The 20,991-nt window shown below is 38.2% G+C and overlaps 2 protein-coding genes across 5 annotated transcripts in view; both read left to right on the top strand.

Moving 5' to 3' along the window:
• tfdp2 (transcription factor Dp-2) overlaps positions 1-11,447 on the top strand; it is a 48,983-nt gene extending 37,536 nt beyond the window's left edge. For all 4 annotated transcript variants that reach the window (XM_082180671.1, XM_082180672.1, XM_082180670.1 and 1 more), the window contains 7 exons: positions 1,168-1,330; positions 2,127-2,273; positions 4,394-4,462; positions 7,198-7,349; positions 7,761-7,927; positions 10,397-10,439; positions 10,538-11,447. In XM_082180671.1, coding sequence (XP_082036797.1) covers positions 1,168-1,330; positions 2,127-2,273; positions 4,394-4,462; positions 7,198-7,349; positions 7,761-7,927; positions 10,397-10,439; positions 10,538-10,655 — 859 coding nt within the window. In that variant the 3' untranslated portion in view covers positions 10,656-11,447. The remainder of the gene's footprint in view (positions 1-1,167; positions 1,331-2,126; positions 2,274-4,393; positions 4,463-7,197; positions 7,350-7,760; positions 7,928-10,396; positions 10,440-10,537) is intronic.
• Positions 11,448-13,522: 2,075 nt separating this feature from the next.
• The window catches only part of atp1b3b (ATPase Na+/K+ transporting subunit beta 3b), a 30,296-nt gene continuing 22,827 nt past the window's right edge, over positions 13,523-20,991 (top strand). Inside the window, exon 1 of the mRNA XM_082179159.1 lies at positions 13,523-13,810. Coding sequence (XP_082035285.1) covers positions 13,705-13,810 — 106 coding nt within the window. The 5' untranslated portion in view covers positions 13,523-13,704. The remainder of the gene's footprint in view (positions 13,811-20,991) is intronic.

Here is a 20,991-nt window from a genome sequence, read left to right as displayed (position 1 = left end):
TGCGCTTGTTTTCCCACCTCTGTGGTTGAACTTGACGCATCTTTCAGTGAGCTACAGTGACACACGACCCAGGGCCAAGGACCCAGTGAAACACGAAGCACACATGAAAACGTACACACACATGCATGCTGGGAGCACATAGAGTGTCACAGCCCTGGACATGCTGTCTCTTTGCCAGATTGTGTGTGTGTTTCGGTTAGTGCGATATAGGATCACACACTTGAATCAACAAATGACAAATAGGATATGATGGGTGTAAATGAAATATAGGGTGAAAAGTGATTGTGCAACACATATCTGCTATTTGTAACAGGAAAGAAGTGTCTCAAGGCACTCTCGAACGCGTCATCTACAGTTACAGAGAACAGAGCTGTTTGCTGGTTCACAAACCACTTTAAACAACAGCCTGTCAGAAGACTTCCTAAGGCCACATCCACACGAAGCCAGAGCTTTCCCTATCCGATGTTTTTTATTTTTTTCGTACATTTTTTATTTTTTTCGTAAACAAGAAATATCTGCGTACACACAAAACCACTGAAACCGACTCAAAGCGATGTCGTATACATCGCAACAGCGTTTTGGTGGCCTTAAAATGCTAACTTTTGAAAACGATACCATGATCGTCTGTGTGTAAACTACAAAAACATGAATTTGTGAAAACGCCGCATGTGTATTACATGTTCAGTCTATAGGCAGGTAGTGTTTCTTTACAAAGTGACATCGCCAACTACTGGCCTGGCATGAAGAATACAGCATTTAAATCATTTTCGCGGATCCGTGCGAACGGAGATCATTTTGACAGTGTTGTCGTCTGTTCGTGGAAAATACAAAGGGAAAACGTTTCTATTTTTAGTATATCGTTGTCATGTGAACGTACCCCTAGTATAAATGTTTTTTGTATTATAGTATGTTTTACTACAATGCATTAATTTTTTATTAAAACCAAACCAACATTTATTTATTTTTATTTATATATATGTATGTATGTATATATGTGCATGTGTGTGCGTGTGTGTGTGTGTGTGTGTGTGCTTGTGTGCGTGTGTGCGTGTGTGTGTGTTGAATATTGATTTGCTTTCTAATAAAAATGAATGCTACTAATCTTGACAATCTTTATTGTACTGTTTAACTAACAAACAAACTCTCTCTTCCTCTGTGTCTCTGCAGTAAGAGATTGAAGAGGGCAGATAAGAACGGGAAAGGCCTGAGGCACTTCTCCATGAAGGTGTGCGAGAAGGTACAAAAGAAAGGCACCACGTCTTACAACGAGGTGGCCGATGAGCTGGTGTCTGAGTTCACACACGCCAGCAGCCTGATGCCCGCCGACTCGGTGAGTGCCACGAGATCATGACAAGACTTTAAGCTTGATTTCTAATTATTTTTTTTTACTGTTGGTCTGTTTAGAGATTTAACAACAACAACAAAAAAAAACTTTACCACAAGTATTAAAATTGGGTGCATAACTCCCCCACTCAGCCTTAAAAGTCATGGATTTTACATAATGCTTTCTTACAGAGCCATTTGATATTGATCTAAAAAGACTGTCGTTGTCTTGGACTGCTCTTTCAGATATGAAATATGCATAGAGTTACCATTATGACCATCACTTACTCAGTGTCTGTTTACACAACAGAATAATACAGAACTGGACCAATAAAACACGGTAAAGTTCTACAGGTTCCTCCTGCGGCCTCTCATGTTAATATGAGCTGTGATTTATCGGCCTGTGGTTTATGAAGAACGTTGAGCACTTCACGTCGCAGTGCACTCACTGCGTCCACCTCTCGTCTGGCCGTATCCCAAAACCATAAGCAGGAACAGACACTTAATGTTGATCTCAGATAATATCATTTTATAATGAGAGTTTGGGTTTGGGTTTTGACCGCTGGCCTTGGATCATTGCATAACAAGTGTTTCTACCTGGAGTGTGAGTGGCGTGTTGTGAATATTTTCCGGTATTAGTTCTGACAGTCCACCAGTTTTTAATCTCTCTGCCCTGGAATGCTAGAAGGACAAAGACTCAGAGTAAAAAGACTGAGAGAGACGAAGAGTCAAAAGGGTTTGGGCTGCGACTGAACTGGATGCGCTTTGTGACATTAATAAACGGTGTGTGTTTGCACTTGCAGCAAGCGTACGACCAGAAGAACATCCGCCGGCGTGTGTATGACGCGCTCAACGTGTTGATGGCCATGAACATCATCTCCAAAGAGAAGAAGGAGATACGCTGGATTGGCCTTCCCACCAACTCAGCCCAAGAGTGTCGCAACTTAGAGGTGGGTGTGTGTGAAAAGACACATTCACTATCACAAATGACCTTCCCACTGATCCCAAAGAAGATATGTACATGTGCGTCATCTTCCGGTTAAGCGTTCTGGCTAAAGGCCCCAATATACTTCAAGCGAAATTGAAAAACAAACTCGTGGGACGTCATTTCAAACAAAATCTGGCCAAAACGAAGGTTGTTTGGAGTTCACATTTAGGGAGTTTGAAACGGCTTGCCAAAGTTATTTAATAATTACAAATAATTATTTGTATATATGGGAGTGACAACAGCATTCTATAAACAAACTCACACACCAGTAAACTTTTTTTTTTTGGTAAAGCCCTGCTGTGAGCTGAACCGGGCTGGGCACTTTAAAGTCTCAATTTTAATTTCAGGAGGGTTTAAATCTGGGGAGGGGAAAACAAGAAATCAAAATATTGCTTAGATGTGGTAATTAAACTTTAAATGGCTATGATTTAATCAATGAAATACCAGCAGTGCATGTTTCAATGTAAAGACGCAGTGCTGTTGAGCTTTTTGCGTGCACACGCTTTTAGAGCAGTTTGCTATCACCAAATAGCCCACATTTATGCCAAGTGATTGTTTTGATCTACTGCTGATAAATAATAAATGTGTTTATAATGCGTATGTAATGCCTATGATGATAAGCGCAGCACTGCTTTATGTAACCGCTATAATCCTGCTGTTCCACAAGCGCCACCTTCTGGCAAAGAGGGAATTTGCATTTTCATCAATATTTTACCCATATTTTTACGCAGCATACACACAAGTGTGAAAGAATTTGGGTCCGTTTGACGGAGAGGTCGGGCCAGTGCTTCATTCTCGTACATGTGTATTATTTCTTGCAAACGTTAATGTTTGTTTGTTTTGTTTTTGTTTTGTTTTTGTCATAAATTTAAATTTGTAGTTACAATTTGTCACCACTTGTGTACTACCATTTACCATCAGCTTGAATGGGATGAAAGTTACCTAGATTAGTAAACTAATAGGTAATATTTTGCATCATATACTATCATTTTCTAGCAAAATTTGAATGTATAGCCGTCAAAGAGTTACATTTATATCTATAATATTACAAATCAATTGATTAAGTTTTTTGCTTGTTGGTTTTTTGTAAAGAAATTGACATTTGTTGTCAATTTATTATTTGTAATAAATAAGAGTATTATTAAATATTAATATAAATATTTTAACTTCATTAAAAATATTTTATCAGTATTAATATTTTAATAGAGATATATAAGAATATATGGCTAAAAATAAAATAAAGTTTGTATAGTGGAGCCAGTGAAAACGCTGACAGGACAAGCAAAACTCTAAACTACTACAGAACGGGTCGACAGAAAATAATCTTTATTGTTGAACATACACTTTGTTTATTCACTGATTTGGAATATGCCCGATCTTCGACGGGGTCATTTTTCTAAATTGCTAGTGTTTTAGGCACCCAGAATCCAGATTAATACTGGCAAATCTGTCTGTCTAATTAAGATTTCAACTAACCAGAATATTGGTTAAAGTGGGGTATGGAAATCAACGCCCAAGACACAGTTTTAAGCAAAACCTAATCGACACTATACAGATGTTTGCCTGTTACCCAGTTCGCTTTGACTGTGTAACAGGAGGAACAACCTGATCATTTCAAAATCTTGTATAAATGCTAATGTCTATTGCCAGTTTATTGATTTGCATGTAAACCGTAAAATGTATTTTATTTGATAGTTTTCTGCGTTTTGTAATGTATATGGACATGTTCGCTGATGACAATCAAGGAAGATTTACTTCTTTTCTTTTTTTAATCATTTGTGTTCTTGTATGTAATAGAGACACAGGTAGGTACTTTAATACTAAACGGTCTAGCTTTGAGCAGGCATTGGCAATGAGGACACAATGTGTGTGTTTGTAAAGCCTGACACCATCTGTTAGTGTCACATCTGTGGCTGCCTGACAGACAAAACACAGGGTGAATGGAGGATGATGATGAGAGGACGGGTGGGGGGAGCAGCTCATACACCTTATCTGTTGTCTGTGTGTTTCTGTACTCTAAATATAGAAATACATGACAGATATGTACATATTTACGTGTGTGTGTGTGTGGTCATCTTTCAGCTGGAAAAACAGAAGCGTTTGGAAAGAATCCGACAGAAAAGAGCCCAGCTAGAGGAGCTAATATTACAGGTTTGTACCACACCTGTTTGTGTTTGTGTGTGTGTGTGTGTGTGTGTGTGTGTGTGTGTGTGTGTGTGTGTGTGTGTGTGAGGTTTTGGTAGAGAAGCTTTCCGACCTCGCAGCAAAAATTCCAAACAGCACTACATATGGGAATCATCTGTAGAAAATGAATTTAACGATTCCCATTCTGATTCCACTTAGCGATTCTGGTACTTTAACATTTAACTCTTCATTTATCCATCCATTTTAGTACTTTAGAGAAAGCTCCCACCAATATAAGGACAGTTATTCTGTTCATTTCTAGTTGGGCATGAAGAAAGTGATGGCTTTCTGTTCAGTGACTTAAAGTGCTCCAACTGATTGTTTATGAATGAGTCGTTAGACAATTCAAACGTTGATTTGTGAATTTTAGACAGATTCATGAGTCTTTTTGACTCATTCATAGAAATGGTTCATGTGTTAGAATCAGTAATGGGACAATACTAGAGCTGAAAATCTTTAGGCACCTCACAATCCAATCTATTTCCAAATCGCAATCTGAAACAATTCATGATTTACATTTTTTTAAATGTAAAAAATGTATAATGATTTAAATTAATAATAAATCAAAACAATTGTATGTTAGAAATGATTAACTAACTAAATATAGCTTCCAAACACACACACACACACACACACATATATGTAAATTATATAAATAAAGAGAACAAAGAAAGACATTACAAGCAATAAACTAAATCTAAAAAGTTTTCCAGACAACGGCAATGACGGATTTTTAATTAATCGCTGTTAAAAATCCCTGCTGCTGCTTTCTGATTATTACTAATGACATCACAGACAATAGGCACACTGAATGTGTTGTATGTTGGCCCGAGAGAGCTCAACACGCTGCAACTGAAGAAAACACATGCAAATAGAAAAAACACCAGCAAATTAATAAACATATTCATCAGTTTGACAGCACATGTGCTGCAAATACTCACAACGCATCCAAATACACAAGCGTGTTGCAAATACTCACAACACAACCAAATACAGAAACTCGCTACAAATACTCACAATGCAACCAAATGCACAAACATGTTGCAAATACTCACAACGCAAGTTACGCAACCAAATACGCAAACGTGTTGCAAATACTCACAACGCAACCAAATATGCAAACGTGTTGCAAATACTCACAACGCAACCAAATACAGAAACTCGCTACAAATACTCACAATGCAACCAAATGCACAAACATGTTGCAAATACTCACAACGCAAGTTACGCAACCAAATACGCAAACGTGTTGCAAATACTCACAACGCAACCAAATATGCAAACGTGTTGCAAATACTCACAACGCAACCAAATACAGAAACTCGCTACAAATACTCACAATGCAACCAAATGCACAAACATGTTGCAAATACACACAACGCAAGTTACGCAACCAAATACGCAAACGTGTTGCAAATACTCACAACGCAACCAAATATGCAAACGTGTTGCAAATACTCACAACACAACCAAATATAGAAACTCGCTACAAATACTCACAATGCAACCAAATGCACAAACATGTTGCAAATACTCACAACGCAAGTTACGCAACCAAATACGCAAAGGTGTTGCAAATACTCACAACGCAACCAAATACAGAAACTCGCTACAAATACTCACAATGCAACCAAATGCACAAACATGTTGCAAATACTCACAACGCAAGTTATGCAACCAAATACGCAAACGTGTTGCAAATACTCACAACGCAACCAAATACGCAAACGTGTTGCAAATACTCACAACGCAACCAAATACGCAAACGTGTTGCAAATACTCACAACGAACCAAATACGCAAACGTGTTGCAAATACTCACAATGCCACCAAATACGCAAACGTGTTGCAAATACTCACAATGCAACGCAACGAGATCACCCTTGTATTTAGCTTCAACCTTATGCAAGTTACTTGTTTGATGGTTTTGTGTGTGTGTTTGTGTGCAATTGCAGTAAGCAGAAAACAACTATCTCTAGCATACACAAGTGCCATTGTACATGAACAGAAAAAAACTAATCGATTCTAAATCATTGAATAGCGAATCGCGTTGCATCACAGATTTTTTTCTCCAACCCCTACAAAACATATCAGCAACATGAAACTCAAAAACTGCTGAAAAAAAATCTTTGTCTAGTTAGTGCCATCAACGCTAACCAGCCTCACTCCATTACCTCAGAAGAAGAGAAGAATAGATGAGTAAAAGCAGCAGATGAGAGGGGGAAGGAGACGTTTTTTTTTTTTAAGTGAAATGAGACGGTCATCCATCTCCTGCAGTCAAATTAAAGCCCACACACATAATCTCAGGAAATCACTGCGGTCTGTTTGTGTTGATGTGTGACATTAACACCGAAAGTACGTACTATAGATGAGCGTGATGCAACAGATCACATCTGATCCGTCCACACATCACTGACTTCATCACGGAGGCCTTGGGATATTGATCAGGACTCGCACTGCCGCAGTCTTGGAGCTGGGTGGACTGCTGGAGCGCTAAATTAAAATGCATTGGCTCGGTTTCTAGTCTTTGACCAACCCCCACACACCCCGAGACTTACATGAGTTAGCGTCTGTGTATGCATGTTAGTGCTACGACTACTCAAAGCTTTGTATTTATCAACACACTGACTGATTTAACGTTAATAAGTGCTGAAACGCTCTGTGTACATGTGTGGTGAATTGTGCATCTCTTCCCGCGAGCAGCAGATCGCCTTCAAGAATCTGGTGCAGAGGAACCAGGCCAACGAAGTGTCGTCCCAGTCAACTCCCCCTCCAGGATCTGTCATTCAGCTTCCCTTCATCATTCTCAACACAGACGTGCGCACCGTCATCGACTGCTCCATCTCCAGTGACAAGTACGAGATTTCTCTTCTGTAGAAATATCCTCCACAGGGTGAAAGAGCAGATTTGTGCTCTTTTTATTTGACTTCTTTTTAATTAAAAGATTAATTTCACAATATTACTGTTTTACTGCATTTTAGATCATTTTAGCATTTGTTTGTGCTCATTTTTAGCATTATTTTCATATTAGTTTAATTTAAGCACAAGCATTTTCATGGTTGTCCGATTCTTTTCCACAAAATGGTTCTTTCGGACAGCTCTTCTCGATGAACCGATTTACTAGTTTGTTTACTAGCAATTCTATTATCAAAGAACCCAACAATGACATGAAACCTTAATGTTTTACATGTCTCAAGCATATTAAGTGAATAAATGAGTCATAATCAACACTTTTACTGAACACACAAACTCATTCCTCCAAACAGGTGTGAATACCTCTTTAACTTTGATAACACATTTGAGATCCATGATGACGTTGAGATCCTGAAGCGGATGGGCATGTCTTTGGGACTTGAGAACGGCACATGCTCTCCAGAAAACCTCAACATGGCCAAATCTCTAGTGCCCAAGTCTCTGGAGGCCTATGTCACCAGTAAGTATCTCGCGTCACACTTCTCAAGTGTTTTTTATTTTTATTTTTTATGACATTATTTCTCTGTTGCTTGTGTGAATGCTTGTGCCCTGACAGGATCTCTCCCAAAACATCAACAGATATGATACACATCACAGTTCTGATAGATAATATAGTTTGAATAGATTAAGTCATTATCATGGATCTTAAAATACCTCTTCTCGCTTTTATTTTACTGATGCAAATGCATGATTATAAATGGCTTCTTTGTCTCTTCAAAAGAGACACTTCACTACAGTCATCTTTGTGTAAAGGATTATTCTGCTCCCAATTATCTACAGCTCTCAAGTGTAATAAAGCAGAACAAAAAGAAAATGGAGTTAATGCAGGACTTGTACTGTGGTTTCACCCCTCATCTCCCATGCGGACAGTAACAAGACACACAGATCAGTGCAGAGCCGAGAGTGTGATGTGTTTGTAGCTACATGCCCCATCTGCCACAAAATCTGCAAGTCACACTTTGGCAGAGTCCTAAATTAACACTCACCAAACCTCAATTTCTCAGTAATGAACATTTTTAGGCAGCTGATACTTGCTTAACCCTATAATGCCTGCTGTATCATGTTTGATGCGCACATTTCTACAGCCTCTAAATGATCAACATGATCAAAAGTTTGCTGATAAACCTGTTGTACACAATCAACTACAAGCCTTCTGTCATCTGATCGATAGTTTATACTTTTTTAACAAGTATCACTATAAAAACTAGAGAGCTTTGATCATAAAATTAAGCATTTTTAAAGGCTTATTATTAGGAGATATAGAGTGACGACTGATATTTATGCATAGAATGCAAGTATTCTCTTATACTGTCATAAAGATCTCATTGAGCACGTTTACATGCACACTAGTACGCTGATAACTCACAAAGATCAGCTTATTGAAATAACCTGCTGTCCGGGTTTACATGCAAACCGATAACCCAACAACACAAGTAAACAGTGATCACAAGATTAATATTATTAATTAATAAACCAGGAGGAATTTGGTTATTAATAAATCAGGTCATTTCCTGGTAGTGAAGTTAAAACGTAAACATTTCCGTATCTGAGCATTTCATTTATGTCTGTTGTGATGTTAAATAAAGCATTAAAACTTTAAGAAGAGTATTGCAACATGCAAACACACACACACACACACACACACACACACACACACACACACACACACACACACACACACACACACATATATATATATATATATATATATATATATATATATATATATGAATGAAGAGTTCAGATGCAAAAGCCTGCCATCTGAAATTTTCTTCTATATGATCATTTTTATGAAGCTCGTATATTTAAGTTCAGTAATTTCATTTAATTGGCAATGAAAATAAAATTACCTATGAATTGTCATTTAAGTGAAATTGCTGAACTTAAATATACGAGCTTGATAAAAATGATCATTCTAGAAGAACATTTCAGTTGGCTTTTGCATCTGAACTCTTCATTCATATATATTTATTTTTATTTTTTTTATTTATGTATTTTTTGTCAGGATCAATAAAGTACTAAAATGGATGGATAAATGAAGAGTTAAATGTTAAAGCACCAGAATCGCTAAGTGGAATCAGAATGGGAATCGTTAAATTCATTTTATACAGATGATTCCCATATGTAGTGCTGTTTGGAATTTTTGCTGCGAGGTCGGAGAAAGCTTCCCTACCAAAAACACACACACACACACACACACACACACACACACACACACACACACACACACACACACACACACACACACACACACACACACACACACACACACACAAACACAAACAGGTGTGGTACAAACCTGTAATATTAGCTCCTCTAGCCGGACTCTTTTCTATCGGATTCTTTCCAAACGCTTCTGTTTTTCCTGCTGAAAGACGACCACACGAGATCAGGATCAATAAACTCTTCCATTTCAAAAATAAAATTCAGACTTTTTTTTATATTAGCGCCTCTAAAAAAAGGATATTTCATGTCAGGCTTTATGGGATTGATACAAAATAGTTGATATAAATCATGATATAAATATATTTCAGGTAAATCAGAGACAGTCAGCTAAGAAAAAGTTACTGTCTCAAAAATATAAAACATAAATCAAATATAAAAAACTAAAACAAAAATATATGGAACAAAATAAGACGTAAATGAGAAAAGCAGAAAAATAATATCTTTGTCACGGGGACAACAAAATTAATTCTATTTTTAATGAAATTATTCACAAGACATTGATGCGTTTCATGGACCATTTTACATTGTTGTGGTTTTTTTTTTTTTTTTTAAAGCATCAGTCGCCGCTTTATACTTCAGCCACAGACTTCCTTCCTGTTCGCTGAAAGTAAAGTGACAAGCCTGTCGAGATGCTGTCTTTCATAATAGGGTTCTTGTGTTTGACTTCTAATGTCTAACTAAACGTGTGGTTCTGTCCCAACAGACATGGCCAGAAACTCCAACAGAACCCCTCTCAGCCTCACGAGGTACAGTATGTTGACCAGCCCAGTGTCTCCACACGTCCAGGACACCATCATTTACAGTAGATAACCTGATCTCTCTCTCTCTCTCTCTCCGTCCACAGTCGCAGCAGCACTGCCCCTTCACACACCTCAGAGTCCCGCGGACAGACGCCCAGCTCCTTCAACGAGGAAGAGGACGACGAGGACGAAGACGATGACAACCCCTCTTCCCCGGAGTGACGTGCAGGATTCCCGAGCGGAACGCTACACAGGAAATAAGCTGCCACTCCTCTCTAAATTACCATATTTTTAGCTTCCCTCAAATTCTGTTTCTTCCTCTTTCCCAGTTTGGCTACAAAACGCCAGTAGTCTTTGGCTCCAGGGGAAACGGTTAACTGTACTTCTGTGGTGCTGTTCAGGCTAGAGAGACACGGGTCAGGCCTTAGAGGGAGCGATTAAGTGAAGTTTAACAGATGCCTCGGTCATCTCGGTGCACTTCCAGTCTCCGCTTCTCATCCGGAGGACTTTCAAATTCTTTCCAAACGTGTATTTATTTCGGTCATATTTGAATATGACAGTATCTGCGTAGTCCAGTGGGCTAGTGCCACTTTATTTTCTTCTCCGTGGGGATCGGAAAGCAGCGTCCTGATCCGTTCACCGACTGGAAGGACTAAAACAAAAATGGAAAAATGTTCTTTTTATAGGTTGATTCAGTGTGATTTTTGTCATGTTGTAGAGTTTATTCCTTGTCATTCATCACAATAGTTGAAGGTCATCTGCCGTTCTGGGTTCGGATAGCTTGCAGCTCGTTGCCTCAAGCCTGTGTGAATGTTGCATGTTGGGAGATTTAGTCTTGTTGTGAGTGATTAAAAACACATTTTTGTTGGATTTGAGAGTGGCCGGTATAAATGAAACAGCCCTGATCCACTCAGGTCGGCATTTTAAACCAACTCAACAGAACTGATATGAATTTTGGTTTGCAAATGTAACTGTATGTACATGTATACATATATAAACATATAATTTTGGTTACCTCTGGTGTGGTGTTGTCTAGGAAAAAAAAAAAACTGAATACTTCAAAACCATAATATGGTATTATTAAAAATACAAGTTATTAAACCTTGATATTCAGAAATGTAAATCATTTCAGCAGCAATGTCATTTAAATGTGATGGGTTACAAAAAAAAAAAAAAAGGTACTGTATAAGCTATTTAACAGATTTGAAGTATTCTTCAAATACAGTAGTATAACTGCATCGGACATCTCCTTAAAGGGGCTTTATGTAAGAATGTTCATATATTAATCACTTTTTTGTATTGCCAATGTGTGTAACGAAACAAACAAAACAAAACGACTTCCTAGGTTCTCTATGAAAGCCTGAAGACTGATTTTTATGTGAAGGACTCTGGATGTTTTTTGCCGGGAAAATCAAAAGGATGTGATGTTTGCTCCGCGAGCCTCTCTTCCGTTCACGTGAAATGAATGCTTATACAATGTTCAAGATAATAATGAAAGAGCCATTCAGTACTGTAATATCAATGTGTCATGCAAAGAAAAGAGATTGATTCAAACTATAGTCGCACAGACATCTATATAGTTATGTCTCAAATATAATCAATTTGTTATTCATGGGGAAGGTGCAGCACATATTCATCAAACGTTGCTCTCAACAGGGTGGGCAGGGTGTTGGGATGTTCGCTACAAAGGCATTTCAAATGTTTTACTTCTAAGCTTGAATCACATTCAGTCTTTAGTAAGTAACATGAGCACAAGCAGGAAGTTGCCGTCTGCAGTTCACTTAACGGCCACTGGTGTCGCTAATGAGCGGAATTCTACATAAAGCCCCTTTAAACTGGAAATGAAATCAATATTTTTATGAGTCTGTGGTAAGAGGAAGAGAGGATGATCTAAGAGATTTTGGAAAAAAAAATAAAAAATAAAGCAGTGGTTTTTAACCAGTTGACCAGGACCCACTAGTGGGCAGCAAGATGGCATAAAATCATTTAAAATAAGACAAAAAAAAAAAAAAATTCTATGAAACAAGATGTAATCTGAAATCACATTACTAGGTGTAATTTGTTGGCTTAACAATTGTCATTTTTATTTATTTTTTAAAACCAATAACGACAAAAAAGGGGTTCTCATTATCTTGGACAACCTGCATATTTTGTATGTGGGGATTATAAAAGTGTGATTTCAAGACGTGGAAAGGTCATGGAAACAAATGAATATACATTAAGATTTATATACAATTTTATATTTTATTAGGTAGAAATAGCTTTTTGTGAGTAAAAAAAAAAACCCCAAAAACATTTAGTTAATGGAATTATGGAATTTATTTTATCAGAAATATCTTAAAGGGATAGTTTTTTTTTGTTTTTTTATCATTTACTCACCCTCGTGTTATTCCAAAAACAAAATAATGAGAAAAACGTCATTGTAGAACAGTGTTCCATAAAGCATAACTGAGATCAGACGTCATACTCAAGCCAAATATAGGCAATCACAGCAACATCAATCAAAAGACACTCACTTTATTGTTTTATTTAAAAAAAATAAAAAAATAAATCCTATAATTATCATATGACCATTTGTAAGAGCATCTGGGTAGCAATAAGGTGTTGAGTCAAAGTTAAAGTTTTTCTTTTTGTATTAGAGTTAGAATTACCAGGAAAAAATAATAATATACCATACATTTGGTATTTTTTGTGGGCCTATGTTAACATACTAATAATGTATAGTTTTACTTTTTAAATTTTAGCTGAAAACCATTAACTAAATTGGACGACAAATTAGATCTATTTTCATATTTTAAAAAAGTGATATTTACTTATTGTGACAACTTACCCCGGCGGACATGCTCTACACCTTTTTGTCGAGTCAAGATACCTAGCAAAAAAATTGACTCATTCCGAACCTGTGAATTAGTCACAGGGGAAAAGAGTGTAATAACTAGCCCCAGGCTCCCTATGAAGGTTTCAGTGGACGTTTTCTATGCAGCGCAGTTTGCAAACTACGAGGCGTTTCGGTAACCCTTTTACAAATGATGTTGAACGCGCTTCATGCGGCTCCTGTAAATGCGGCGCGGCTCCACCGCGCATGCGCGTCAAGCGCAGTTCAAACGCTGCCAGTGAAGAGCTCGAGCGGACGCACTGCAGTCTCGAGCCTCGTGGAAACACCGCACACCTCTTTATTTCACAACGCGAAGGAGGCAAGCCCGAATCAACGCTTCTTTAGATCTATCTTCATCTACCGTTCTCAAACTGGTTTATTCATCCTGTTCACACCATGTCCAACAAAGAGGAGAAAGCTGACGACAAACAGTCGAGTTGGAAAGATTTTATCTACAACCCAAGGACGGGGGAATTCATCGGGCGCACTGCGAGCAGTTGGGGTAAGTAATCGTTTTGGGGGGGTTTGTGTTGACAAGTGTCAATTGCACGCCTTTAAAACTAATGTTAACACACCAAAAATATGATCTACCTATGGTTGAGGTATATTGTTTCACGCATAATGTGCCATTAAACGGCTACACACACTGTTCTTGACTGAATTGCCTCTAATGCAAAGCTCTGTTGCATTGGATAATGATTCTCAAACACATTTGTAACCCAGCGACCTGAGCTTTATGGCTCTGTGCTCTAAGCCTACCTTGCAGTCCGTTACAATGTGTCAGCATGTGCAGCTCATCATGCATTAGATTTCACTGAGATTCATCAATCTCAAGCCACGTACTAATCTAACCATTTAAAACTGTTCATTTATTCCATATCCATGAGCCATAACCCGAGATGCATGTAGCCTATAAAAGCGCTGGCAATCGATCGCATATTCTACGACGACTCTTTATAGAAACCTTAAGTCAGCTAAAACAGATCCTGTTAAAAAAAAGCTTTATAGAAGGCGTTTAGTAGTCTTTAAATCTTTTAAAGCCTATATGATTCCACTTACTGCAGTATAAGAATATTACCGTACCATAATGACTTAATACTGTTGCTAAATCAAAACATTGCTTCACTGACGGGATGAATCGGTCGTCAAACATAGCGGATTTCCGTGATTAATCGGGTTTTAATTTAACAGCATGTTAGATATTCCTCCGCGTTTGTATCCTGCAGTTTCACTTGAGGCTCGATGTCTATGAATAGCCTTCCTTAATGTCATCACTGCGCTCTCTACGGTAGGCCTGCATGTCACATTAGCTGTGAAATCATGCGTTGAGAGAATAATTTGTACGCTAAAATGAATAGGCTATGTGTCTGTTATTCGCAACTCGATGAATGGCGGCTCCGAACTCACTGTGCCTCAAGTAAACCTCTCCTACAGGTTAATTTAACGTCTCTAGTTGTATAGTTTAACTAAATTTGAGAAATCCCCCATCACACAAACACATTAGGGAATGGAATGTCATGTCATCGCACACGCGAAAAAAAGAAGAAAAAAAGTATCCTTTCATTGGAAATATTGCGATTAGTCGCAGCGATATTCGGCGAGCGAGTATCAGCGCGCGCATTCTCTTGGAACGTTTCGGCTGTCAATCATTCACGGCCGTTGTGACGTAGCATCCGCATTCATTCAATATGCAAATTACCTTTGCTGTGGTTCACAGCCTTTGCTTGAGAGGATGAGAGGAAATTTCCACATCCCTTGACACAATTGGTTCACCGAGGGAGGTTGAGGAGAAAAAGCTTCCTGTTCTCTTATTTGAGAGCATTTAGATATTCAGGAATTTCAGGGCTTGTTTTGCCATCCAGTTTGCATGTATATTCTCCTCAAAGCTATAAAGTGTCCATAATTATCGGTGGGGGTGGGGAGCAATGTCTTAAATACCCAGTTGCTTAGTAACCAGCTTTGCATGAAACTATTTTCTTGTAGTTATGCGCCTCGGTCAATCGATCAGTCGGTGGTGTTCGTGATGCTAAACTCTGCAGTACCTCTCGTTTGCTGGGATGGGTGTTTCTTGATGTGATGCATGAGCTCGCGTTCAGCCCCTCCTCCCCGTCTTCCTCCCTGCTTTCCTCTCAAGGTCAAACCGGCTCTCCGCAGGCTCCTGAGCCAATAGGCCTCTTGAAAGAAATCAATATAATTTAAATGAAAACGATCTCCAGCCTTGAGGAATATGACGTGTTATGCAGATCTTTATTCATGGTTCATCAGTGCTTGCAGCTTTAATGGATCTTGGGATTGCTTTACAAAATGAGGCCTAGTCATTTTGCTTACCTGGGCTTTTTCTTCTCGACCTGTGTTCACGTTTTCATGAGAACTGCCTGTATTAGCGGTCGGCCGATGCTGCTATCTAGAGTGGTTAATGATAGCTTGTAGTTCACATACTGGATCAGTGCTAATCAAATGTTTTTTTTATCATTTACATGCAATTTGTATGTCTTGCACATTTAATCATGTTTTTCTCTGAAAATTTGGATGTGAATTCTGCTGTTGTCAACTTGCCCGCTAGGTTGAAACGGCTAACATAGTTTTGTCAAAATTGCGAGAATGACTTGTGGTGATCTTGCTAGTGCCAGTAAGAATGGGTTGAAAATTATAAACCAAGTAGTAATGTTCTTCCATGCATGCCATTGTTTTTAAGAAATATTGTTCTAGTTCCTGTCTAATTGGAAGTACTATATAAATATACTTTATTTTAAAATATTAAAACATAAGTGTTTAATCAGTTTAAATCAGTTAAAATGTTGGGCAGGGCAAACAGACAATTGAAAGCAGTTAGAACTTTTTTTTTTTCATGTGGTCTATTAATTGAGTCCGTGAGAGAGGGTGCATCCCATAAAAATTCTCCAAAATAAGGCCAAATGAAATGATTCTACCAATTTTTTTATTTATTTTTTTTAACGGTTTTAGCGTCTCTGCAGTGTTTGGGTCCCACAGCGACCTGTCCACAACTAAGTAATTGAAAAAAAAAAAGTACACATAAGAGAAACCGTTTTGATTCCTGGGCTGCTTTTACTTTTCCCATGGGATGGGAAGGAGAGCGAGAGTGATGGAGGGAAAGATGGGTAGTGAAGAGATAAAAGGATCAGGCTTGAGTTAATGGATGGGTCCGGCTCAGCGAGACATCTGCACCCTGATGCATGTCCGTTTGGATTAGCCCAGATTAACGCTTCCCAATCTAATGTTGACCTTGCTTGGGTTAGCGATCACGCTAATCTGTCCACAGCTTCTGGGATTTGTGGCGATGCGGTGTGATGAGCCTGGAGCTGGGCTGGTAGGATCTCAGGATACGTTTACAACAGACAGTTTATACTGATGAAAGGGAACGTTGTTCTCCATCAGGAGACCAACCATGTGGCAGTGATGCTTTCATATGCAACAATGACCTATTTTCTGCATTTCATCAATGAAACGTCCTGGTCTTGTTCGCCCTATTAACACGGCCTTGAGTGTGAGTGTGTGTGTGTGTGTTCAAGCATGTTTGGCTTGAGATTCACAACATAGTAATTGAGGAACTGCACAACGGTGGCTTTTCATTCACATTTTAAATTGGGGAAAATGGTGATTTCATGAGCCATTTCACCCTTCATGAATTAGGTTAAAAGAATAGTTCGCTAAAAAGGAATAGCGTTCTTGTCATTGTACTTTATGCTCTTATTCTGGCAAACATATCTGATCGAATTAGTTATAATGTGGATAAGCCACATACAGACGTGGTAAGCATGTCTGCTGTGTGGACGCTAGGGCTGACGCTAGCTTTTAATGTTTTGAACATTATGATGTCAAATTTGGTATATTGCATTGCCAAGCCATTTTTTTATCTTAATGTGTTGCACAGATTTCAAAGATTCAGCTGAGGGGAAGAAATGAATAACTTTAAGGCATTATAAACTCATTTACTCACTCTCATGTACCAGTAATCCCAAAATTATATGCATTTGTTTCTTCTGCGGAACAAAAAAAGATGTTTTGAAGAGCATTGGGGTCCAAATTGACCCAGTTGACTTTCACTATATGGGACATTCTTTAAAATCTCCTCTTGTGTTCCGCAGAAAACAGTTTCGTACAACATAAGGGAGAGTACATGATGATAGATGTTTAATTTAGGGGTGAATTATTCCAGTAAATTAAATTCTGTTCTTCACTATCATCAGTATTCAGAAGACTTAAGGAGAATTGTTACGGTTGATAGACGTGATTATTGGTGCTGTATTGAAGAATTTCATAAAATACTTTAATAATTTATCCCTATAGTGCTAAAAATAACAGCATACAAGCTTAGAACGATATGAGTAAATGATAACTGATTTTTCTTATTTGGGTGAACTATCCCTTTAACTCTTGGTGATAAAATCCCTTTCCCAATATCTGGCTTGTCTCCATTTTCCTTCATGCCAAACGACGGGTGAGATTTGGCATCTTTCCTCGCTTGATTGGATGAAGTTGGAAACCCATTAGAATGATCTCTAGGGTATATTTTTACACTTTCTCTTATTTTACTACACTGTAGCATTTTAGAAGTCATTGATTAAAAATTGTTCACTTCAAGTTCAAATGTGCAGTAAGTTTAGGTCATCTTGACAATTATGTTATGGTGTCATAATCACTTTCACATTTCAGTTGCTCACACTTAATATTAGGGATGTCAATAAACCCCTAACCTCTAAGTATTAAACTTTGGCCTTAATTACCTAGCAACCATCCAGAAAAACCTAGCAACGCTCTGGAAACCTGACAACATTAGCAACGCAGTGGTAGGTTTAATTCAGAAAATTAAAAACTCATCTTTCATGCCCAGATTATTTTATGCCAATATATTTTCAGTGCTACTAATGAGAAGAGAGAAAGTGTAGCTGATGCCACTACCATGATCACGTGACTGAATTAGCACTAGCCTGAGGGAATGTAGCTATCTGTGTTTTGCCCGGAGGAGGGATTCTGGCAGGAAGGAAAGTCATACTGTGGGAGTCTCAGCTGTTCTCCCGGGCCGCTTCCTCTCACCATCACTGGGTGATCTGCCACTCTTCTCTAGAGCCAAGCTGGCCACGCTGTGTTACGCTTACCCCTGTTGATCGCGCTCTGGAGTAAAACGTGCCTCACACACCGAAATGCAGTTGATAATGGGTGGTGCGAGAAATTTCTGTGATGTGGTTTTAGCACGGTTTAGCCTACCTTCTTGTGTTGATGTATTTACTATTGAAACAGGAAACTGGGCTGGAATCAAGGTTTTTTGGATGGGCGGTAGCCTTAAATGTACACCTCAGCCGTTTGTTACTATTTCTAGCCGGGGGAGCAACATACTTATTCTGCAAGCATTCGATTGGTTAGAAATTTGGATACACCCAAGAGTGCTGGTTGAGTCATCAATATTTTTTGATCATGTTTCCTGGAAGATAAAGACAACTTTTTTTTATATGCAAATATCTGTTAAAAGATTTTATTTAAATTTTTTGTGCTTTTAGGAGTACACTTGATCTCCAGCAATAGATTAGCAAATTAAGATATTTTTGATGAAATCCGAGAGCTTTCTGACCCCTCCATAGATGGCAATGCAACAACCATTTTCAATGCCCAGAAAGGTAGTTAAGACAGCGTTAAAATAGTCCATGTGACTACAGCGGTTCAACCTTAAAGTTCTGAAGTGACGAGAATACTTTTTGTGTGCAAAGTTTATCAAAAAAGACGAGTTTGGAGCGACATGAGGGTGAGTAAATAATGACAGAAATTGCATTTTTGGGTGAACTAACCCTTTAAGGCTCCGATATACGCCAAGCGAAATCAAAGACCGAACTGGTGTGACGTAATTTCAAACAAAATCAGGTCATAATAATGTTTGTTCTGAGTTTGTTTCGGGAGTTCAAAACTGCTTGCTGATGTGAACTTTCTTGCTAGATAAATAAATGTGACTTGACTTTACTGGAGTGGTGAATTTTAGAGCTAGTTCAAACATATCCACGTTGCTATGATCCGATGCTTTATTCACTGCTGTTTTCTCACCGCTGTCACTTATTTATTTTTCGCTATTGAGAAGTTTTTTAACAGTATAACGTTACTCAGGTATTTCTAAATTCATTTTACCCCCAACCGAAGAACAAAAAAAAAAAGAGTACTTCTCTGTGAGTATATCAGGGCCAGGGTTCATACGGGGGCTTGAAATCCTTGAAAATGCTTGAATTTTGATGTTGTGTTTTCAAGGTTTGAAAAGTGCTTAAATTTTGGATAAAATGCTTGAAAATGTTTGAAATTGGAACTGTATTTCTTTCACAACAAATACCTATCTGACTGAATAGTTCGTTTATTAAATGGAGAAATAAAATGTAGCCCTTCAGATACAGAGCGATTTGCTCTACGCTGGCCAGAGCAAAAGTAGGCGGAGTTTTCATTTTGATTTCCGCGCTTGTTTGGATACCCCGTTTTTATTGGCCGCGCGTGTAATCGTCACAGAGCGCAGCGGCAAAACCGCGGCGTGGGCGCGAGCTCGCCAATGCTGCCTTTGGTCGACTCGACGCAACAAAACGTACTGAAATGCAGTGACCATAGCCAAAGTTACAGCACAGTAACTAACGTTAACTACCCGCAACTTAAATCCTGCAAACGTCAGCCCATAACAACAATCGTTGATTGCTGAACAGAAATTGTATCAGATGGAGTGTCATACAAGTAAGTTATAGCCGACTGTAAGCTTGAGGATGGCCTTATGCAGTATTTACACTGCTCTATTCCAGTAGATAAATGTATATGTCTTGGCAATGAAAATACATATTTTTTTCTTTCAATTAATATAGGCTGTTTATCAGGCCGATGCCTGTGCACTGTCAGAGTCTTCTGGGTTAAAATGGAATTACAGGTTGTTGTTTAAACCTTGTCTATATCAAGAATGTGTCCCAAAACCAAGGCCTGTGTAATATCTGTTCAAATCCTATGTCTTCATATTTTCAGCCCCTTGAAATTACTTCCGTTTTACAGCCTGAAAAAAATCACATTATCTGGGAAGCAATATTTGGACATTAATATAATGAAAAGTATTATTCATAGGCATTATCTACTTAGCAGAAGGATCAGATATTTAAGCAAATCACAAGTTTTATTTTTCAAAATGTATCACTGTCTATTACGTTTATAGCATCATCTCTTTTAATGTGATAAAAACACTAAATAATAATTTTGACTATGTATTGCTTTGTAATTTACGGTGGTGTAAGGTGCTGGAAAAAGCTTTAAAATGGACCTTGAAAGTGCTTGAATTTGACCTTAGAAAAGGTGTACGAACCCTGCAGGGCTTTTACACTCCCATTTCAAGAATTTTTGGCAAATCTGAGGTGTGAATCATCCGTGCTAAAACGGGAGTTTCATGACACTTTAACGGTGACAATTATGCAGGTTAATATTTTAATCAATTGAGAGCTCTAATAAATACAAATAAATTGTATTTATTTACTGGTACTGTAACATAACACTATTTAATCTTCATATTTCTAATGCATTTCCTATTGTCTCAGAGTTGAGAAATGAAATCTGTGATAATCCTTCATGATACAATCCTACAGCTCATCTAGGCTCTTCTGTCCCGCACTGTTTTTAAATCCGGGTACAGGTTGTCTTTCCTTACAGTGCAGGTTTATGTGATCA

The sequence above is a fragment of the Leuciscus leuciscus genome (genome assembly GCF_965113295.1).
Source record: "Leuciscus leuciscus genome assembly, chromosome: 9".
Lineage (NCBI taxonomy): Eukaryota > Metazoa > Chordata > Actinopteri > Cypriniformes > Leuciscidae > Leuciscus > Leuciscus leuciscus.
Note: the sequence above shows the minus strand (reverse complement) of the source record. Positions and strands in the feature narration are given on the sequence as shown.